Consider the following 23,231-nt stretch of genomic DNA (forward strand, 5'->3'; position numbering starts at 1 on the left):
GTCTCCAGCAGACCGGGGGGGGGGGGCTCCAGGTCAGAGGTTCAACAAAGTCCGAGTCTCTCCCTGAATCCTGACTTGACTTAGTCTGAGATGAAACTCAGAGTTTCTGGATCCAGAACAGCTGATAGTTTAATCAAGCCTGAGTTCAGCTTGTGCACAACCACGATCAAAAGCTTCATCAATGGAGCCCTGAGACCACCGGTCACTATGGCAACAGACAGAAAACCCAGTTCTTTCACAGTAAAAGTCCCGGCGCTGCAGCAGCGGAGGAGCGACGACTGGGAGAAAAGTGTTTGAAAGATCCACTCCACTGGGTTAAAATGGAACTTTAGACGGCAGCAGACCGCCAGAAATAATAAATAGACATGAAATCTGAATTCCATTGAGGTTCAATAATAATAATTCAGCAGCTGCTTCAAGCGGTAATTTAAACCCCGAACAAGCTTTTGTCCTCTGTTAATGTGTACTACTGAGTGGAAATCAACACTCAGTACAATCAAATACTAACATCACGACACACATGCAGCGGGGCATGCTTACAGAAATAATAAATAAATGAATAAAATGACATAAAATAAAAACTTGTTTCAGTGCAGGAGACTTTTCTCACCGTTCTGTTGCTTTACTGATTTTATAAAGAAATCGACCAGTTTGAAAATGAAACGGAACGCTGTGCATAAAACGCTCTCTGATGTGAGGCACGGGGCAATTCAGGAAGGACTTTACCCCGCGAATACTCTCTCCTGACGTAAGTAATCTCAAATCATTTCTGGGAGCGTCAGGTGGGAGGAGCCTGGGAGAAACTCCAGGTTTCTTCCAGTGAACCTGCCAGCCAGCAGGTTCTGTTCAGAGAGTCTGTTGCCATGGTGACTGACTGAGTTTCAGTTTCCTCTCTTTCTGGAACAGAAAACTCAGAGTTTCCCTCAATTCAGGGTTAACTTACCCTGAACTTTCACATAAGCCACGTTCTAGAACAGGGCCCAGGCTGCTTTACGCTCCAGGTCCACTTAGGTCTGAACCTCCAGGTTTTCTTGACCTCCCAGAGGTCACAGCCTGACATTTGAATAGGGACTGGATCAGGGACCGGATCAGAGACCGGATCAGGGACCGGATCAGGGACCGGAGGGAGGAGGAAGACGGAGACGCTTTGGAATGGAGAGAAGGGAATCAGACGTTATCTGGAGATGGGTTGGTTTGTTTGTTTTTTGTTGTTTTCTGTGTTCCTCTGTGTTCCTCTGAGTTCCTCTGAGTTCCTCTGTGTTCCTCTGAGTTCCTCTGTGTTCCTCTGAGTTCCTCTGTGTTCCTCTGTGTTCCTCTGAGTTCCTCTGTGTTCCTCTGAGTTCCTCTGTGTTCCTCTGAGTTCCTCTGTGTTCCTCTGAGTTCCTCTGAGTTCCTCTGTGTAAACGATGTCTTTTCTATGTCACTTCTTATCCAGGATGAATGGGTGGACTTTAGTTTGGCTAATGAAGAGATTCTGTTCCTTCACTGTGTTTCATCAGCTCATGTTTTACAGAGACGATAGAAACAAACACCAACATTGCAGGAGACCAGTTTCTCCCTCCAAACCAGGGGTGTCAGACTGGTTTGGGCTCCAGAGCCACGGACAGTCCGATCCAATATTCATCATACTTTCTCTTTCAAGTTGATTAAATTCAGAGTTTCTGGTTGGAGACGTGAACCTTCCCTGTTTCTTCAGGTTAAAACCAACAACCTGCTGCGCCGCGTCTCACTGGGCGCCAACACTTCACCTTTGCTCGGAAGCAGCAGCAGTTGTTCTAAATGAAAGATGGAGGTTTTGTTTAGAATCTACGGGTCTGATCTGACCTCTGATCTGACCTTTGATCTCTGACATGACCTCTGACCAGACCTTTGATCTCTGACCTGACCTCTGACCTGACCTGTGACCTGACCTTTGATCTCTGACCTGACCTTTGATCTCTTGCCTGACCTTTGATCTCTGACCTGACCTCTGACCTGACCTTTGATCTGACCTTTGATCTCTTGCCTCACCTTTGATCTCTGACCTGACCTCTGATCTGGTGCGGTAAAAAGTAGGCAGGGTTTAGAGCTCTGCAGGTATGTGATGTTACAACATTAGTCTCAGCCGGGGAGACAGATCTGGACCTTATGAATCCTCTGTTGTTGTTTACATCCTCCGCTTAGGAATAGTTGTTTTGTTAACTTTTTTATTTTTTTTTGCAGCCACAGAGCTGCAGCTGCAACTTCCATGTTGTTGCAGAGAGCGTGAACGCCGGCCGGCTGCAGGATGTCTCCCCGCACCGGAGCGCGCTGCAGCGGCACAAAGCCGGTTGGATGTGACAGCTTCACGGACGCGATGTGAGGACGGACACCGGAGCTCGGAGCAGCCCCGCTGTCCCGGTGTACGCTGTGTGGACACAGTCCGAGTCCGATCGTTGCGTTGCATCACGGAGCACCGGCCAGTGACGTGACGAGTGGACTCGGTAGAGCATCGGTTCCGGCCGTAGCGTCTGCTCCAGAGTCCCGGTCTCCGTCCTGCCTCACGTCTGCTCTTTAGGGACAAACATGAAAGATGAGCAGCAAAAAACTAAACAAAAAAACAACCAGCGCGAAGCTGAATCTGTTAACAACAGAGGATTCATACAGCCACATATTAAAATATTGAGGGCGGGTAGTAAATCACTGACCAATCAGCAGACGGCTCCTCAAGACCAGACCTGTTCCATGGTCCTGAGTACCCCGACGGAGTAGCAGAGGAGAAGCCTCCACCTTTGGAGCAAAATTTTCTGGAAAATCCCAAATTCTTGCGGTGGAAACCCGAACCGTACCGGACCATACCAGTCGAAACGGGGCTTTTTGTGCGGTGGAAACGGGGCTTTTGACACCCCTGCTCTAAACCGTCGGTTATCAAAGTGTGGTACTTCCACCAGGGAGCGCCAGAGAGCTTAAAGACGTCCAATCAAAAAAAGATCAATCAAGCTGTAGAACAAAACAATAAAAAGTTAACAGCAGCAGTAACAAGCATGTGCCGGTGATCCGTTTCCAATCCATCAATAACTCTGTTCATATGGAAGACGTCTCCGGGGGTCCCACACTTTAGGGCTTTTCCAGCAAACAGAACCAGGTTCTAGTTCAGCTCTTAAATGAGCACCACCAAAGAACGGTTCTTTGTCCACCGTTACCGGCGCCAGTAGAACCACGTCAGCACGTCACTGGTTCCACCAACGTGGCACCGGCAGGATCCAGGACCCAGGAGACGGACTGTCCCAGTGGTTTGGTTCCGGGTCGCTGCATCTAGTCTGACCTGAACCTCGTGAAGACATTGAGTCTCCTCGTCGCTCTAGTGCTGGTTTTTAATGTCCGTCTTGTTTTAGTCCGGAGCCCTGGAGTGGACATAGAGACAATAATAATAATAATAATAATAATAATAATAATAATAATAATAATAATAATAATAATAATAATAATAGACACACATGGTTTTCAGGCCTGCAGAGGAGAAGGACCAGGGAGGAGAAGGACCAGGGAGGAGGAGGACCAGGGAGGAGGAGGACCAGGGAGGAGGAGGACCAGGGAGGAGAAGGACCAGGGAGGAGGAGGACCAGGGAGAGGAGGACCAGGGAGAGGAAAGAGCTACAGGAGGAAGAGAAACATTAATAGTCTGAAGAGGCCTGAAAACCATGTGTTGTTGTTGTTATTGTTGTTGTTGTTCTTGTGTTGATGTAGCTGCTTTTATTGCCCTCAAGGTCAACTTCCTTTAAATCAGTTCATTGTGTGTGTGTGTGTGTGTGTGTGTGTGTGTGTGTGTGTGTGTGTGTGTGTGTGTGTGTGTCCTGAATCAGAACCAGCACAAAGCCCAGGAGTCAGTACAAACAGCTGACCAACACTTCCGCTCGTTTCGTCACTTCCTTCACATGAATCAGTAAATCAAGAACTCGATCACCTGCTTGTGTCGCCGAGCTTTTAAATAAAGTTGTGAGGAAACAGCGCGTGCAGGTGACGCCTCTCTCTCGTCCAATCCGCTCTCAGTAAAAAGCTCTGCGTCATGACGTCAGCGCGGTGACCGTCATTGCTGGGCAACATGGCGGCGCGCGGAGTATCTCCGTCTGTAAACAGGCTGCTGTACGCTGTGAAGGTGAGCCCCGAACCGGGTCCGAACCTGGTCTGGACCCCGGTCTGCACCTGGGTCTTAGGGTCCGAACCCGGTCTGGGAGGGTCTGAACCCGGTCTGAGTGTCTGAACCGGATCTGAACGGGCTGTGAAGGTGATCCCCAAACCGGGTGTGGGAGGGTCCGAACCGGGTCTGGACCCCGGTCTGCATCTGGGTCTTAGGGTCCGAACCGGGTCTGGGAGGGTCTGAACCGGGTCTGGACCCCGGTCTGCATCTGGGTCTTAGGGTCCGAACCGGGTCTGGGAGGGTCTGAACCCTGTCTGAGTGTCTGAACCGGATCTGAATGGGCTGTGAAAGTGAGCCTTGAACCTGGTCTGGGAGGGTCTGAACCGGGTCTTGGAGGGTCTGAACGGGCTGTGAAGGTGAGCCCCGAACCGTGAAGATCCAGAACCCGGTCACGGGGGCCCAACTCTGGTCCTGGAGGTTCCTGGTGTCTCTCTTTGAACAAAGTAATCTGAGTGCTGACATTTCCTGGCTCCTGCTCCTTCTTCCTGGATCTCGTCTGTCCCCAGCTTCTTGTCCCTTAAAACTCCTATTCCCGTGTTGCTGACCCGGTCAGGACCCGGTGCCGCTTCACGTGATCCGGTTCCTCAGCGCGCCGCCATGGAGGCGGTCAGCTACACATTCTTTCTTCACAAAAGCATCAGAGAAAAGGAGGAGATCTCGGCAGACCTGCAGACTCTGACCCCATGTAGTTAGTCTGCCAGGCCACGGGTGGCGCTGTTGCTTGTTTTTGTAATGAAACTACCCAGACACAGAACAAAATGGAGAGAAGAGACGTTGAAGTGACTGATGACTCATCAGATCCTATCAGGGGGAGTCTCCACTATGAAACTACTGATCTGGACCACACCACTGGAATACCACCGCCAGTGGAACCACCAGGGGGCGCCATGTATGTTTTACTGGAGCAGGAGCAGAAGGAACTATTGACCACAAGCAGGATGTGCATGTGCAGTTCTGTGGATATGCTTGTTTCCGTTGTCGTGGAAACGGGAGCCTAGACGTGTCACTCCGAGTTTAGTTTGGACGTTCTGACGGTAAAGAGGGGACGTCTCAGGTGCATGGCTCATTAGCATATGATTTACATATCGACCTGTGGGCGTGGCCAGGGACAAGTCAGGTTGTCCTGACAGAGTCACACATCTGGATGTGTTTTGGGTTTGAGTGTTTGAGGAGGACATGTCTTTGTCCATGAGGTCTTTGTCCACGAGGACTTTGTCCATGAGGTCTTTGTCCATGAGGTCTTTGTCCATGAGGTCTTTGTCCATGAGGACTTTGTCCATGAGGTCTTTGTCCATGAGGCTCACCCTGTGCTCTCCTCTGCAGTGTGCTTCAGTCCACTCCAGATGCTGCGTAGTGCACTGCCAGACTCACTACTCCACCGTGCACAGTCCCCATGAGAAGGTAACGCACACACACACACACACACACACACACACACACACACACACACACACACACACACACACACACACACACACACACACACACACACACACCATTGTTGTCATTCTCTGCTCATTTCAGTGTTTTTCTTTATTTTCTGACTCTTTACTTTGAAGATTCTCACTGAAGCTTCAGAACCACGAATGAACATCTGGAATTCTGTCATGAACAAAGTGTGAAATAACTGAAAACATCATTTATACTCATGTTCCTCTGGTTCTCCACTGGTTCTCCTCTGGAGGACCTTCATGAGGTCTCTGGTTCTCTGGAAGACCTTCATGAGGTCTCTGGTTCTCTGGAAGACCTTCATGAGGTCTCTGGTTCTCCTCTGGAAGACCTTCATGAGGTCTCTGGTTCTCCTCTGGAGGACCTTCATGAGGTCTCTGGTTCTCTGGAAGACCTTCATGAGGTCTCTGGTTCTCTGGAAGACCTTCATGAGGTCTCTGGTTCTCCTCTGGAAGACCTTCATGAGGTCTCTGGTTCTCCTCTGGTAGACCTTCATGAGGTCTCTGGTTCTCTGGAAGACCTTCATGAGGTCTCTGGTTCTCCTCTGGAGGACCTTCATGAGGTCTCTGGTTCTCTGGAAGACCTTCATGAGGTCTCTGGTTCTCTGGAAGACCTTCATGAGGTCTCTGGTTCTCCTCTGGAAAACCTTCATGAGGTCTCTGGTTCTCTAGATGACCTCTGGACTGGTTCTTCCAGCAGAGGAGACCCTGGTTCTTCCGGTCCAGGGCTGTTCAGTGACGGCACTTGGAGACACATTTAAAGTTGTCTCAGTTTTCTGGACCAGACCAGGCTCAACTGAACCTGACCAGGCTCAACTGAACCCGACCAGGCTCAGCTGGACCCGACTGGGCTCAGCTGGACCCGACCGGGCTCAGCTGGACCCGACCAGGCTCAACTGAACCTGACCAGGCTTAGCTGGACCTGACCAGGCTCAGCTGTACCCGAGCGGGCTCAGCTGGACCCGACCGGGCTCTGCTGGACCCGACCAGGCCCAGCTGTACCCGACCGAGCTCTGCTGGACCAGACCGGGCTCAGCTGGACCCGACCGGGCCCAGCTGAAGCTCAGAGAGAGAAGGTCGAGGGTCAACCAAGCCAACCGGAGGCGAGTGTGAAGAATCTAAACTAAACCATGGTTTGACTTATTTCAGTTTGTAGCTTTGAAGCTTTAGTGAGAACCTACAATGTAGAGGGTCGGAGCTCAAAGAGAAACTCTGGATAAAGAGGCGAGCGGTGCAGAGCAACACGGGTCTCATGGATCGTCTCTCATGCTTCTGCTCTGTCCTCTGCAGACCTTCGAGAAGATCCTCATCGCCAACCGTGGAGAGATCGCCTGCAGGGTGAGACGGGACTCCAACACGCCGTCACTGAGCTTCAAGGGAAGCCGGATCAGGAAGCCGGATCAGGAACCCTAATGGGACGGCCCGTGAGCCCAAAGCAGAATCAATCAATCAATCAATCAATCAATCAATCAAATACTTTATTTATCCCCAAGGGGCAATTGGGCAACTACAACTGAGCAGGACAATGACAGACAATAGAATAAAATCGAATAAAAATAAATGAATAAATAAATATAGTAAAAAAAGAGTAATAATTATAGACTATATGGTATATACATAATATCAAGTAAAGTGACTGAAGTGGGTGAAATGGGGTGTGGACAGTGTAAGATGAGTATAAATGAGTATAAATAGTATAAATAGTGGAGGAAAAGGGAATGTGATGTTATGTTAGCAGCTGGAGTTGAAGAGCAGAATGGCTTTGGGGACAAAGGTAGCTGTCCTCCTCTCAGTCCTGCAGGCAATGCAGCGGAGGCGCCACCCGGAGGGAAGCCATTGAACTGCGGGGTGGATCATTAATGATTTTGGTTGCCTGTCTCAGGGCCTGTTGGCTGAAGGTGTGTGCAAGAGTTCTGACAGGCAAACCAATGATTTCTGAGCAAACCGATGCAGTGCGCTGCAGTCTGTTCCTGTTTTGAAGGCTGAGGGAGTGGAACCAGCAGGTCATGGAGAAGGTCACGATGCTTTCAATGAAGGCATCGTAAAAAGTCATCTTGATGGCTGTGCTGACTCCAAAGGAATTGAGTTTTCGTTGATGACACCTCCTGAGAATCTCTTCTGTGTTGGCAGAGAGTCTCAGGAGGTTGTCCATGATGGTGCCCAGATATTTGTACTCCTCCACTGGCTTCCCATGGATGATGGTGGTGACTGCAGCAGCCAGATCCCTCTGCCTCCTGGAGAAGGTCACCAGCATCTCTTTGGTTTTGCTCACGTTCAGTTCAAGTCTGGAGCTGTCACACCACTCTACAAACTCCTGAAGAACGGGTCCGTGGTGTTGTGAGGGGCCCGACAGCAGTGACAGGAGAACTGTATCGTCAGCGTATTTCACCAGGTGGCAGTTGGGCTGCGTGGATCTGCAGTCATCGGTGTAGAGGATGAAGAGCAGCGGGGAGAGCACACAGCCCTGGGGGGAGCCAGTGGAGGTGGAACGGAGGTCAGAGAGGGAGTTGTTGACCCGAACTTTCTGTGTCCTGTTGGTCAGAAAGTCCAGAATCCACAGGATCAGCTGGTCATCCAGGTGGAAGTGGGAGGGAAGTTTGGTGGCTAGGATGTGGGGCTGCAGGGTGTTGAATGCAGAGGAGAAATCAGCAAACAGTATTCTGGCGGAAGAGTCAGGGAGCTCCAGGTGCTTATGAAGGTAGTCCGTGATGAAAATCTTTGCATCATCGACACCTTTGCGTGCGCGATAAGCAAACTGGAGTGGGTCCATCAGGGGGTCGGTTGCTCTGATGATGTGCTGTTTTATGATCCTCTCCATAGCCTTCATCACCAGAGACGTGAGGGCCACAGGACGAAGATCATTCAGAGTCTTAGGGGTTTTTGTTTTGGGGGATAGGGATGACTGTGGAGTGTTTCCACAACTGGGGGACGGTGTGACTGTCCATGGAGTGTTGGAATAAGCTCCGGAACACACTTCCTAATTGCTCTGCACAGTGCCTCAGAACCCTGACGTTGTCAGGGCCGGGTGAGCTCGTCTCCCTGGTCCTCCTAAGGGCTCTCACCACGTCCTCAGTCCTGAATGTGAGTGCAGAGCTGCCATGTTTGAGTGAGGATCTGGTTTCCTCAAGCTGGGTGGCGTTATCCGACTCAAACCTGGTGTAGAAGGTGTTGAGGTCGTCGGGGAGGAAGGAGGGGTTGCTGCACTCCACCTGGACGGTCCTGGAGGTGGTGACAGCAGTATTCACAGAGGCCATGGTTTTGAGGCCCTGCCAGGCTGAGCGAAGGTCCCCTGTAGAGAATTCCTTCTCCACTGAGTCTTTGTACTCCAGCTTAGCAGTTTTTATGGCCCTCTTGACCTCTCTGTTGACCTCCTTCTTTTCCAGTGCAGAGCCAGGAAAGAAAATCCTCTTTTTTTTGTTTAGGATTCCCTTGAGTTTCTTAGTGATCCAGGGTTTGTTATTGGGGTAGATGGTGATGGTCTTTGAGGGAATAGTATTGTCCACGCAGAAGGAGATGTATGATGTCACCGTGTCGACTTGTTCGTTGATGTCATCAGAGGGAGACAGGAGGAACAAAGAGTACATCTAAGTTCAGAGAGGAGAGGAAGGGTTATGGTGATGGTGGTGCTGGACTTGTACCGGCAGTCGTCAGAACTTAAAGCTAAACAACAACTCCTGCCAGCTCTGTGTTCGCGTCTACGTCGGGTCCTCTGGTACCCAGTCCGTACCCAGTCGGGATCCTCTGGTACCCAGTCGGTATCCGGTCGGGATCCTCTGTTACCCAGTCGGTATCCGGTCGGTACCCAGTCGGTATCCTCTGGTACCCAGTCCGTACCCAGTCCGTACCCAGTCGGGATCCTCTGGTACCCAGTCGGTATCATCTGGTACCCAGTCGGTACCCGGTCGGGATCAACACAGCTGATTGTAATGAGGCTTTCCGCTGGAGGAGGTGAAGAACCGTCAGGATATTCAGGTGAGGTGAAGCAGGCAGACCTGGAAACCTGCAGGGCTGCGGCCCCCCAGGACCAGAGTTTAACCCCCCCCCCCCCCCCCCCCCCCCGCTCTACGCCGGTCCTAAAGTCAGATGTCCATTGTTGCTGAGTTTTGCCGGTATGGTCCTGAAATGGGTGTCATCCTAAAGTAGCCCCCCGATAGAACCCGCCCCCCCTGCTGTGACAGTACTGTCACTGTTTTAACTGTATACTCTTAAAGTTTATTACCTTTTTTTCTGCAAAACCGTCCATAGTCCAGTATCTTCTTTTGTCTGTGTTGAGAAGTTCTGAAGATGGATAGAGGGGAATAGAAGAAAACCCACACCAAACTCTAGAGATGAGATCCCCTGTAGCAAGGAACGTGAGGTACTACTACTACTGCGGTTGGCAGAACTGCAGTAAGTTCACCAGAGTCTATACTTTCAGTACAATCCAGTCTGCCACTGTTAAAATGGACAGATTGATCCTAAACGTCTAGATAGCCGGCTGAACGTCCAGTAATACTATACTTTATTACTATAAGTAGTCCTGTCGCCAGAATCGATAAATCAATTAACTGCACCATAATTAAAAATGAGCTGGATCACTGTGAGCGGCGCTCACTCTGGTGTTAGTGAGCGGCGCTCGCTCTGGTGTCAGTGAGCGGCGCTCGCTCTGGTGTCAGTGAGCGGCTCTCACTCTGGTGTCAGTGAGCGGCTCTCACTCTGGTGTTAGTGAGCGCCTCTCACTCTGGTGTTAGTGAGCGGCTCTCGCTCTGGTGTTAGTGAGCGGCTCTCACAGTTCACCATTGTTTTAGAGAGTTGCCAGATTCCTGATCCTTCCAGTGAAAACCCAGTAAGATTCACTGTAAACGGGCCTTAACATGTCGGGGTAAAACAGCCAATCTGGCAACCGCAGCCCCCAGAGTGGCTCCACTGCCTACGTCATCAACATGTGAAGCATCACGACAAAAACAAGTAGAAGACAGCAGCTCTACCTCAGACTCTGTCTCACCATTAATACTTCATGGTATGGTTACAGTACTTTCTGGACGACATGCCGTTACTCTTTTTTCTTTCCATGCTCCTGCGGAGGACGACTCGGCTTTTTAAGGGTTAACGAGCTTCATGATGCGTTCAGGTGCATCACGTAACTCCAAACCTCGCATTAAATATAGTGAAAAACTAGTTTATTTTTGGAACTATGAATGTAGAAGTATGAATGTAGAACTATGAATGTAGAACTATGATTGTAGAAGTATGAATGTAGAACTATGAATGTAGAACTATGAACTGAACTAGTTCATATTAAAATTTGTGAACTGAACTTTGAACTGGTTCCTGTAGGAACTGAACTTTCCCAACACTGCCTGTCAATCACTCTAGTGTGGGGAGTATAGTATAGTAGAGTATAATTTAAAATATTAAGAAATAAAAGTTCATTTATCTTTAAAAGGGAATACTTGCATTATGACACCATTATTAATATATTGGTGGAAAAATGGTATCAAAACGGTAATATTGTCATTTATCGCAATACTTTCCGGGACAATTTGTGGTCCAGCAGAGTGTGTTCTGGTGACGGTCCTGCTGTAAGGAGGATGAGACATTACCAGGCAGCGCCATGAATACTAGTAAGATTGTTTAAATGAATGTCTCCAGACCTCAGTCCATGGCGGTGCTTCTGAGGACATGTTGTCCACGGAGCAGCTGCAGGCCAGCTGAACAGGAAGTAGTTACTAGGTTCTATCTGGTACTGACTGCTGGTTTCCATTGGGGGACTAACTAGTGAGCAGGTTTGCGTTGTGGATCTTCACCTCATTTCCTCACTGTGTTCTGACTGCAGAGTGAAACTGGTGTGTGTGTGTGTGTGTGTGTGTGTGTGTGTGTGTGTGTGTGTGTGTGTGTGTGTGTGTGTGTGTGTGTGTGTGTGTGTGTGTGTGTGTGTGTGTGTGTGTGTGTGTGTGTGTGTGTGTGTGTGTGTGTGTGTGTGTGTGTGTGTGTGTGTGTGTGTGTGTGTGTTCCTCCAGGTGATGAAGACGTGTAAGAAGATGGGCATCAAGACTGTAGCTGTCCACAGTGACGTGGACGCCAGTGCTGTGAGTCTGTCCTTGGTTCTGTGTGTGTGTGTGTGTGTGTGTGTGTGTGTGTGTGTGTGTGTACGGGTGGCGGCGGTCTCACTGTGTCTCCTCCTGAAGTCAAACTGATCCGTCTCACACTGGAACCGGGACCTCGGGACATTTCAGCTCTCTGGAGAGCTTAGACCTGTGTGTGTGTGTGTGTGTGTGTGTGTGTGTGTGTGTGTGTGTGTGTGTGTGTGTGTGTGTGTGTGTGTGTGTGTGTGTGTGTGTGTGTGTGTGTGTGTGTGTGTGTGTGTGTGTGTGTGTGTGTGTGTGTGTGTGCAGGTCCATGTGAAGATGGCTGATGAGGCCTTCTGTGTGGGCCCCGCCCCCACCAGCAAGAGCTATTTAAACATGGACGCCATCATGGACGCCGTCAGACGGACGGGAGCACAGGCTGTGAGTGTCTTACACGTCTGTCCGCTGCGGACATGTCGTCCACAGCGGTGCTGATCCGGTGTGTCCACTGTGAGGGACATTAACGTGTGTTTCCTGTGTGAAGGTTCATCCTGGTTACGGCTTTCTCTCTGAAAATAAAGACTTCGCAAAGCGACTGGTGAGTCTTCTGCACAAAGACATGAAGGACACCGTTCTTCACCACAATACTTTTCAGATACCTGTCCTTACCTGTCTTTACCTGTCCACTCCTGTCTTTACCTGCCCATACCTGTCTTTACCTGCCCATACCTGTCTTTACCTGTCCATTCCTATCTTTACCTGTCCATTCCTGTCTTTACCTGTCCACTCCTGTCTTTACCTGCCCATTCCTGTCTTTACCTGTCCATTCCTGTCTTTACCTGTCCACTCCTGTCTTTACCTGCCCATACCTGTCTTTACCTGCCCATACCTGTCTTTACCTGTCTTTACCTGTCCTTGCCTGTCTTTACCTGCCCATTCCTGTCTTTACCTGTCCACTCCTGTCTTTACCTGCCCATTCCTGTCTTTACCTGTCCACCCCTGTCTTTACCTGCCCATTCCTGTCTTTACCTGTCCTTACCTGTCTTTACCTGTCCACTCCTGTCTTTACCTGTCCACTCCTGTCTTTACCTGTCCACTCCTGTCTTTACCTGCCCATTCCTGTCTTTACCTGTCCTTCCCTGTCTTTACCTGTCCTTACCTGTCCTTACCTGTCTTTACCTGTCCACTCCTGTCTTTACCTGTCCACTCTTGTCTTTACCTGTCCACACCTATCTTTACCTGTACACTCCTGTCGTTACCTGTCCATTCCTGTCTTTACCTGTCCATTCCTGTCTTTACCTGTCCATTCCTGTCTTTACCTGTCCACACCTGTCTTTACCTGCCCATACCTGTCTTTACCTGCCCATACCTGTCTTTACCTGCCCTTACCTGTCTTTCCCTGTCCACTCCTGTCTTTACCTGTCTATACCTGTCCTTGCCTGTCTTTACCTGTCCACTCCTGTCTTTACCTACCCAATCCTGTCTTTACCTGTCCTTGCCTGTCTTTACCTGTCCTTACCTGTCTTTACCTACCCATTCCTGTCTTTACCTGTCCTTGCCTGTCTTTACCTGTCCTTACCTGTCTTTACCTGCCCATAGGTTAGGGTTAGAGTTAGAGTTAGAGGTTAGGGGTTAGAGGTTAGGGTTAGGGTTAGAGTTAGAGGTTAGGGTTAGAGTTAGAGGTTAGGGTTAGGGTTAGAGTTAGAGGTTAGGGTTAGAGTTAGAGTTAGAGGTTAGGGTTAGGGTTAGGGTTAGAGGTTAGGGTTAGAGTTAGAGGTTAGGGTTAGAGGTTAGGGTTAGAGGTTAGGGTTAGAGGTTAGGGTTAGGGGTTAGAGGCGAGTTGAGTTAGGCTGAGGAGGAATTAGTGGGAAAGTGTTCATAGTAAATGTTCTGTTTTTTCCCGCCAGGCAGCAGAAGGCGTGACGTTCATTGGCCCAGACACTCACGCCATCCAGGCCATGGGGGATAAAATAGAGAGCAAGCTGATCGCCAAGGCTGCTGAGGTCAACACCATCCCAGGATTTGATGGGGTCGTCAAGGTACACACACACACACACACACACACACACAAAGCATGTCGACTGGTAGGTCATGGAGAACGTCTCATCTTTACCGCCAGCGTCAAAACAGGCCAATCAGAGATGTTCCCTTCGTGATGTCATGGAAATAACCCCTCCCCCTGGTAGTGATACTCACGTTGACCCTCCCACAGGTAGATAAACACTCACAGAGATGACTGGTGTACTGAGTACACTCAGTATGATATGAAGAACCATAGCAGTTAGCAGGAGCTAGCGTTAGCTGCTTGATAGCATCCACACATACGCGCTAACGTCTTCACACACAACATTCTTAACTGACGTCCCTGAAACGTGCTGCTGCCGCCACACAGTCTGGTCTCCTGTAGGGTTCGGGGTTCCTTCGCCATAAATCCCCGCCAGCGTTAGAACAAGGTACCGTGTGGCGCTAGACGGCTGAGCCGCCTAGCTTACCTGATTAGCTGCGTGGACAGACACAGCGACAGAGACAGAGACAGCCTGTTCTCAGCACAGCTCACCAGAGAGACTTTTACTCTGAAATTCAGGACTGAATCCGATTTGGGGAAATACACTTTGAATACGATGATGTCGGACCTCTGACACCGAAGTGGACTTGTTGAAAATCGGTGTATTATGGGACCTTTATTGTGTGTGAGACAAAGAAAGTGACAGCAGGGTGCCGCGTTGTCTCACACAGTGATCGTCACTATGATCTCAATCAATCACTCCTGTTTCTGTCCACGGTGATGGGATGCTCTAGTGAGGGGTCATCCCTCCCTCCCTGACCTGCTGTCCTGCAACAGAGGAGGTTAAAACCTACCTCCAGTACTCCTCAGGAGTATTACTCTGCTCCACACTGGTCATCAGAGGTATTACTCTGCTCCACCCTGCCCCCACTGGTCATCAGAGGTATTACTCTGCTCCACCCTGCCCCCACTGGTCATCAGAGGTATTACTCTGCTCCACACTGCCTCCACTGGTCATCAGAGGTATTACTCTGCTCCACACTGCCCCCACTGGTCATCAGTGGTATTACTCTGCTCCACACTGGTCATCAGAGGTATTACTCTGCTCCACCCTGCCCCCACTGGTCATCAGTGGTATTACTCTGCTCCACACTGCCCCCACTGGTCATCAGAGGTATTACTCTGCTCCACACTGGTCATCAGAGGTATTACTCTGCTCCACCCTGCCCCCACTGGTCATCAGTGGTATTACTCTGCTCCACCCTGCCCCCACTGGTCATCAGCGGTATTACTCTGCTCCACACTGCCCCCACTGGTCATCAGTGGTATTACTCTGCTCCACACTGCCCCCACTGGTCATCAGAGGTATTACTCTGCTCCACACTGGTCATCAGAGGTATTACTCTGCTCCACACTGGTCATCAGAGGTATTACTCTGCTCCACCCTGCCCCCACTGGTCATCAGTGGTATTACTCTGCTCCACCCTGCCCCCACTGGTCATCAGCGGTATTACTCTGCTCCACACTTCCCCCACTGGTCATCAGCGGTATTACTCTGCTCCACACTTCCCCCACTGGTCATCAGCGGTATTACTCTGCTCCACACTGCCCCCACTGGTCATCAGAGGTATTACTCTGCTCCACACTGCCCCCACTGGTCATCAGTGGTATTACTCTGCTCCACCCTGCCCCCACTGGTCATCAGCGGTATTACTCTGCTCCACACTTCCCCCACTGGTCATCAGCGGTATTACTCTGCTCCACACTGCCCCCACTGGACCGAGTAGGAACAGGATCTTTGGTTGTTGGGACCAAGAGGCTGGGGAGTTCCAGCCTGAGTGAGGACAGACGAAGAGCAGTGGTGATCATGCGTTTCTTCCTCAGACTGCAGAGGAGGCTGTGACCATCGCTCAGGACATTGGTGAGTAATCCTTCTATCTGGCCGCTTCAATCGTCCTTCAGGGCCCAAAGGAACCAAAGCAAATGATTAGAATTTCCTTTTTTCCCACTAAACTAAATCCTCCAAAGCATGTGACGCCTGCTCTGGACTAACACTCCCTGTTGGTCCGCCTTGGAAAGCCAAATGTGATTTCGCTGCTTCATGGTAAAACAGGTTGAAGGTTTCCTAGAAGCACGAGGATCATCTTAAAGATCTTCATCCTGTGTTTGAAACGCTGCTTGGGGTTCTTTACAAACTGCTGCTGTCAGAGCCTGGAGTTCTCCTCTCCACAGGCTGACCCGCAGGAGGTTGATCACATTCCCCTCATGGTGATGCAGCTGACCCTGTTTGGACTGACGGTCTCTGTGTTGGCAGGCTACCCGGTGATGATCAAGGCGTCTGCGGGCGGCGGAGGGAAGGGAATGAGGATCGCTTGGAACGACGAGGAGACCAGGTGTTGTGTTTATTCTCCGTGTTCCGCCACCTTACCTGGTGAGCGTTCTAGCCAGTGCTCTGCTCTGCTCCCATGATGCACTGCAGCGATCACGGAGCGGATCGCTGCAGTGCATCATGGGAGTGTCTGGCGCCGTGGGGTCCTGCCCAACAAGACGGCCTCATTTCCTGCGTCCAGCTCCGTCTGGCTGAAGAACTTTGGTTCCGCTGTTCCAACCATCCCGGCAGAACCTGCTCATGCTCAGCAGCTCCTGAACGACTCTGTCATATTCTAATCATGTGGATCATGTGACCTCGCTACTGTACAGCTCGTTCACATGTCAGAGGGCGGAGTTACGTGATGCTCCTGAATGCATCGCTCAGCTCCTGCAGTTCAAACCAGAGCCACCAGGCGGCTCAGACTCAAACCTCCTCTGTTATTACTGGAACCGTTCAGAGGAATGGTTCTGCAAACATCGGAGGGAGGAAATAAGCTGCAGTGGGAAGGTTAAAACTCCTGTTATGGGGGGCGTGGCCTGTTATGGGGGCGTGGCCTGTTATGGGGGGCATGGTCTGCTGTGGGGCGTGGTCTGTTGGGGGCGTGGCCTACGAGTTCAACAGCTTCTTCTCAGCTTATGAACTCTCCCCTGAAGAAGCTTTATTCGGCAGCTGGCTGACGTCACGGCCCGACTGTTCTTCTTCTTCTGGGTTCTTCTGGGTTCTTCTGGGTTCTTCTGGGAGGGTACACGGGCCTTAAAGCTTTAAAACTTCTATATTCTAATCTTTTCTTCCAACAGTTTCCAATCAGTTTTATCCCGAGCCCCTCGGATTCACTTGATTTGCCCTTGCTTGGTTTTTCTCCTTTGGCCTCGACCTTTCGTCTACTCAGTTTAAGTTCAAACTCCTCTTCTCATCTTCCCATATTCTCATCTTCTCCTCTTCTCATCTTCTCATCTTCTCGTCATCTCATATTATCATCATCTAATCTTCTCATCTTCTCATCTTCCCATATTCTCATATTCCCATATTCTCATCATCTCATATTCTCATCTTCTCCTCTTCTCGTCATCTCATATTCTCATCATCTCATATTCTCATCTTCCCATCTTCTCGTCATCTCATATTCTCATAATCTAATCTTCTCATCTTCACATATTCTCATATTCCCATATTCTCATCATCTCATATTCTCATCGTCTCCTCTTCTCATCTTCTCATATCCTCATCATCTCATCTTCTCATCTTCTTCTCTTCGCATCATCTCATATTCTCATCATCTTCTCTTCTCATCTTCTCATCATCCCATCTTCTCATCTTCTCGTCTCATCATCCCATCTTCTCATCTCATCTTCTCATCATCCCATCTTATCATCTTCTCATCTTCTCATCTTAAACGCTTCACTGCTTCTCTTCCAGCCCTCGTTTGTCTGCTGACCTGATCTGATCTCACCTGACTGCCTCGCCCCACCCCCACCCCGCCTCGCCTCGCCTCGCCTCGCCTCGCCCCGCCCCGCCCCGCCTCGCCTCGCCCCGCCTCGCCACCACCCCGCCTCGCCTCGCCCCGCCCCGCCTCGCCCCGCCCCGCCTCGCCCCGCCTCGCCTCGCCTCGCCCCACCCCGCCTCACCCCGCCCCGCCTCGCCCCACCCCGCCTCGCCTCGCCCCACCCCGCCTCGTCCCACCCCACCCCGCCTCACCCTGCCCCGCCTCGCCCCACCCCACCCCGCCTCGCCCCACCCCACCCCGCCTCGCCTCGCAGACTTTATCCATCCACCTCTGAACCTGTGAGGTGTGTGTCTGAGTGTGCCTGTGTGTGTGTGTGTGTGTGTGTGTTGCAGGGAAGGTTTCCGCTTCTCGTCTCAGGAGGCAGCGTCCAGCTTCGGAGACGACCGGTTGCTGATGGAGAAGTACATCGACAGCCCCAGACACATCGAGATCCAGGTAGGAGGATCCTCGGGTTGTGATGGAGGACCTGGAAACCAGGCAGCCATGTTGGTACTCCATGAGCGTGTGTGTCGAGCTGTTAGTGATCAGTCATCCATCCAGCCAGTAAAATATCACTCTTTTCACACGAGGAAACACGTTCAGCCGTCCATGTAGAGCAGCAGAGGTCAGACAGGAGCAGCAGAGGGCAGACAGGAGCAGTAGAGGTCAGACAGGAGCAGCAGTGGAGGTCAGACAGGAGCAGCAGTGGAGGTCAGACAGGAGCAGTAGAGGTCAGACAGGAGCAGCAGAGGGCAGACAGGAGCAGCAGAGGGCAGACAGGAGCAGCAGACAGGAGCAGCAGTAGAGGTCAGACAGGAGCAGCAGTAGAGGTCAGACAGGAGCAGCAGTAGAGGTCAGACAGGAGCAGCAGTAGAGGTCAGACAGGAGCAGCCCAGGTCAGACAGGAGCAGCAGAGGTCAGACAGGAGCAGTAGAGGTCAGACAGGAGCAGCAGACAGGAGCAGTAGAGGTCAGACAGGAGCAGTGGAGGTCAGACAGGAGCAGCAGAGGTCAGACAGGAGCAGCAGTAGAGGTCAGACAGGAGCAGTAGAGGTCAGACAGGAGCAGCGGAGGTCAGACAGGAGCAGCAGTAGAGGTCAGACAGGAGCAGTAGAGGTCAGACAGGAGCAGCAGTAGAGGTCAGACAGGAGCAGCAGTAGAGGTCAGACAGGAGCAGTAGAGGTCAGACAGGAGCAGCAGTGGAGGTCAGACAGGAGCAGCAGAGGTCAGACAGGAGCAGCAGTAGAGGTCAGACAGGAGCAGCAGAGGTCAGACAGGAGCAGCAGAGGTCAGACAGGAGCAGCAGTAGAGGTCAGACAGGAGCAGTGGAGGTCAGACAGGAGCAGTAGACAGGAGCAGCAGACAGGAGCAGTAGAGGTCAGACAGGAGCAGCAGACAGGAGCAGCAGACAGGAGCAGTAGAAAGGAGCAGTAGAGGTCAGACAGGAGCAGTGGAGGTCAGACAGGAGCAGCAGAGGTCAGACAGGAGCAGCGGAGGTCAGACAGGAGCAGTAGACAGGAGCAGCGGAGGTCAGACAGGAGCAGCGGAGGTCAGACAGGAGCAGCGGAGGTCAGACAGGAGCAGCGGAGGTCAGACAGGAGCAGTAGACAGGAGCAGTAGAGGTCAGACAGGAGCAGCAGACAGGAGCAGCAGACAGGAGCAGTAGAGGTCAGACAGGAGCAGCAGACAGGAGCAGTAGAAAGGAGCAGCAGACAGGAGCAGTAGAGGTCAGACAGGAGCAGTGGAGGTCAGACAGGAGCAGCGGAGGTCAGACAGGAGCAGCAGACAGGAGCAGTAGAGGTCAGACAGGAGCAGTAGAGGTCAGACAGGAGCAGCAGAGGTCAGACAGGAGCAGCGGAGGTCAGGCAGGAGCAGCGGAGGTCAGACAGGAGCAGCGGAGGTCAGACAGGAGCAGCGGAGGTCAGACAGGAGCAGCGGAGGTCAGACAAGAGCAGCAGACAGGAGCAGCAGAGGGCAGACAGGAGCAGTAGAGGGCAGACAGGAGCAGTAGAGGTCAGACAGGAGCAGCAGACAGGAGCAGCAGAGGGCAGACAGGAGCAGTAGAGGGCAGACAGGAGCAGTAGAGGGCAGACAGGAGCAGTAGAGGTCAGACAGGAGCATTAGACAGGAGCAGCAGAGGGCAGACAGGAGCAGTAGAGGGCAGACAGGAGCAGTAGAGGGCAGACAGGAGCAGCAGACAGGAGCAGCGGAGGTCAGACAGGAGCAGCGGAGGTCAGACAGGAGCAGCAGAGGGCAGACAGGAGCAGCAGACAGGAGCAGTAGAGGGCAGACAGGAGCAGTAGAGGGCAGACAGGAGCAGTAGAGGTCAGACAGGAGCAGTAGAGGTCAGACAGGAGCAGCAGAGGGCAGACAGGAGCAGCAGACAGGAGCAGCAGAGGTCAGAAAGGAGCAGTAGAGGTCAGACAGGACCAGTAGAGGGCCGACAGGTGCAGCAGAGGTCAGACAGGAGCAGTAGAGGTCAGACAGCAGCAGCAGTAGAGGTCAGACAGGAGCAGCAGAGGTCAGACAGGAGCAGTAGAGGTCAGACAGGAGCAGTAGAGGTCAGACAGGAGCAGCAGAGGTCAGACAGGAGCAGTAGAGGGCAGACAGGAGCAGCAGAGGTCAGACAGGAGCAGTAGAGGGCAGACTGGAGCAGCAGAGGTCAGACAGGAGCAGTAGAGGGCAGACAGGAGCAGCAGAGGTCAGACAGGAGCAGTAGAGGGCAGACTGGAGCAGCAGAGGTCAGACAGGAGCAGTAGAGGGCAGACAGGAGCAGCAGAGGTCAGACAGGAGCAGTAGAGGGCAGACAGGAGCAGCAGAGGGCAGACAGGAGCAGTAGAGGTCAGACAGGAGCAGTAGAGGTCAGACAGCAGCAGCAGTAGAGGTCAGACAGGAGCAGTAGAGGTCAGACAGGAGCAGTAGAGGTCAGACAGGAAGTAATCCTGAAGAGGAGCAAAGTGACTGATCAAGGATCCTGGTCTCAGGAGGAAAAGAACTACGACTGAAAGATGAAGAAGCTGGGCTGAAAAGATCTTTTAAAAACTGTCACTAGGTGGCGCCCTGGGGTAATGTTATTGAACAGTGTAGTACTTTACTGTGAAAGTACTGGGTTTTCTGTGTGGTACTGGGTTTTGGGTCTGTTGCCATAGTGACCAGTGGTATCGGGGCTCCATGGATGAAGCTTTTAATTCTGGTTGTTCCGGCGCTTAACTCAGGGTTCACATACTCAGAGTTGATTGATCTAATTCAGATCAGCTGCTCTGGAACCGGAAACTCTGAATTTCACCTCAGAGTGACTCGACACAGTTCAGGACAAACTCAGAGTCTGTTGAACCTCCATTCTGGACTACATCTCTGCTCAGTGACGAAGGTTCCAGAGCTGTTTCCACTCCAGTCTCATCCTGCTCAGACTGAAGTGTGTGTGTGTGTGTGTGTGTGTGTGTGTGTGTGTGTGTGTGTGTGTGTGTGTGTGTGTGTGTGTGTGTGTGTGTGTGTGTGTGTGTGTGTGTGTGTGTGTGTGTGTGTGTGTGTGTGTGTGTGTGTGTGTGTGTGTGTGTGTGTGTGTGTGTGTGTGTGTGTGTGTGTGTGTGTGTGTGTGTGTGTGTGTGTGTGTGTGTGTGTGTGTTCTGCTGCAGGTTCTGGCTGATAAACATGGAAACGCTCTGTGGCTGAACGAGAGGGAGTGTTCCATCCAGAGGAGGAACCAGAAGGTGGTGGAGGAGGCCCCCAGGTAGGGGTGGGTGTGTGTGTGTCAGTGAGTGTGTGTGTGTATCAGTATGTGTATCGTTGTGTGTTTTGTGTGTGTGCAGTACCTTCCTGGACCCGGGTACCAGGACCGCCATGGGGGAGCAGGCGGTCCAGCTGGCTAAAGCAGTCCAGTACTCGTCTGCCGGCACCGTAGAGTTTCTGGTGGACTCCCAGAAGAACTTCTACTTCCTGGAGATGAACACCAGGCTGCAGGTCTGGGTGGTCTGGGTGGTCCGGGACATGTTCTCTTTTTTTTTTTTTTTTTTTTTTTCTCTTGCCCTTGTCCTGTTCGGCAGCTTGTACCAACAATATGATGTGATTGAGAGCCTTCGGAGTCAAAACAGATTTTGGTCTTGCAACAGGGAGAGACCTGGAGTCTCCTCCTGTTGCCTTCTCCGTCAGAAGATGGCATGGCTGCCGTACACGACCGGGGGGGAACGCACAAAGAGAGAGAGAAGAGAAGAGAGAGAAAAAGGTTGAGGGGGGAGGGGGGAAGGGGGTAACATACAATATCCTTGTTGTGCTACATATATTATTTGCAGTTATCACACTGATCCAAATATTTTCCAACTGTTTTTGGATTAAACCAGCCTGAGCTGCTCTATCTAGACAGTAAGATGATTTCTTGGATTAACCAGCCTGAGCAGCTCTATCTAGACAGGAAGATGATTTCTTAGATTAACCAGCCTGAGCAGCTCTATCTAGACAGTAACGTGAAGCAGGAACATGAATTAACAAAGAGGCGACAACAAAAGAGGAACATGAATTTTAAAGTTTGAGCAAATGATGACAGAGAACAAGCAACTTCAGAAGCACCTTTAGTGTGTGTGTGTGTGTGTGTGTGTGTGTGTGTGTGTGTGTGTGTGTGTGGTTTGTCCACTGGGTGGGACCGGAACTGTTGTGGGGGGACCCGTGGCGAGACCCCGGGGTCCGAGGCCATCGGGCCCGGACACCGCCACCCCGGCAGACGGAAGCCCCCCAGGCCCGGGGAGACCCCAGCGAACCACCCCAGAGAGCCACGTCCCCGCCCAAAAAGCACCCGACGGAGAATGCAGAGAGGAATCCCCCCCAGGCAAGAGGAGCCCACAAGAGAAGGATAAAGGGCACAGGGCCCCAGGCCCCGACCCAAGCCGCCAAGCCGAGAAAAGGCCGGAGCAGGGCCCCCGGGCCGAGCGGGTCGAGAGCCCCCCCAACCCCGGCGGCGAGTCCCACCGCACCCCCGGGAACAGGCCCACCCACCGCCCCCCCCCCCAACCCGGCAAGGCAGAGACAGCCCCAGCCGCCGCGCCGCGGACCAGCCCCGCCCCCAGACCCAGGAAAGCGAAGGCCGGCGCAGGCCCCGGTCGGAGGACAGTCAACTCTACACCCCCAGGAGCCTCATATCCCACCCGCCCCATGACCCTCCCCCCCGGTTTTAATTGAAATACCCAACCCCTGACCCACCCCCCACATACACACCCCTGACGCAGACGCACACACACACACACACACACACACACACACACACACTCGGGACGGTGGGGGAGTGATGACTCTCGCCCCCCCAGGCCGCCGGCCGGGCCCCCTCCCGGCCACCGTGGTATCCCAACCTCCACTAATCCAACAGCAAGTGGAGAAGGAGCACTGCGCCCCAGCCCCCCCACGAGCGCCATGCCCGAGGGAGCGCGCCCCCCGCATCCCAGCCGCACTCACCCCGGGCCGGGGCGGGACCCCAGCGGGAGGTGCTGGGGGGAGCCACGTCTCCCGCCCTTCCCCTGCCCTATATGTGTGTTGGATGTATGTAAGGGTGTGTCTTTGTGTTTTGAAGAGGTGGATGCGATGTGTGTGTCTATGGTGCGGTTTAAAATTGGGGGGTAGCGGGGCCCGGGCGTTCTACCGCTGACAAGCGGCAGAACCCCGAAAGCGGCTTACCCCCTCAAGACCCTGCGTGACTAAGTGTGGTTAAAATTGTGGGTGGTGCAAAGTCGGGGGAGGA

The 23,231-nt window shown here is 52.1% G+C and overlaps 1 protein-coding gene across 2 annotated transcripts in view; it reads left to right on the forward strand.

Moving 5' to 3' along the window:
- Positions 1-3,891: 3,891 nt before the first annotated feature.
- pcca (propionyl-CoA carboxylase subunit alpha) overlaps positions 3,892-23,231 on the forward strand; it is a 126,411-nt gene continuing 107,071 nt past the window's right edge. The window contains exons 1-12 of one of the 2 annotated variants that reach the window (XM_080493918.1): positions 3,892-4,114; positions 5,480-5,557; positions 6,895-6,942; positions 11,604-11,672; positions 11,979-12,092; positions 12,196-12,249; positions 13,559-13,690; positions 15,541-15,577; positions 15,971-16,049; positions 17,864-17,966; positions 21,145-21,239; positions 21,319-21,469. In XM_080493918.1, coding sequence (XP_080350044.1) covers positions 4,061-4,114; positions 5,480-5,557; positions 6,895-6,942; positions 11,604-11,672; positions 11,979-12,092; positions 12,196-12,249; positions 13,559-13,690; positions 15,541-15,577; positions 15,971-16,049; positions 17,864-17,966; positions 21,145-21,239; positions 21,319-21,469 — 1,014 coding nt within the window. In that variant the 5' untranslated portion in view covers positions 3,892-4,060. The remainder of the gene's footprint in view (positions 4,115-5,479; positions 5,558-6,894; positions 6,943-11,603; positions 11,673-11,978; positions 12,093-12,195; positions 12,250-13,558; positions 13,691-15,540; positions 15,578-15,970; positions 16,050-17,863; positions 17,967-21,144; positions 21,240-21,318; positions 21,470-23,231) is intronic. The other variant, XR_013936545.1, reaches the window with a different exon arrangement.

This window comes from Lipophrys pholis, assembly GCF_963383615.2.
Source record: "Lipophrys pholis genome assembly, contig: SCAFFOLD_28, whole genome shotgun sequence".
NCBI lineage: Eukaryota > Metazoa > Chordata > Actinopteri > Blenniiformes > Blenniidae > Lipophrys > Lipophrys pholis.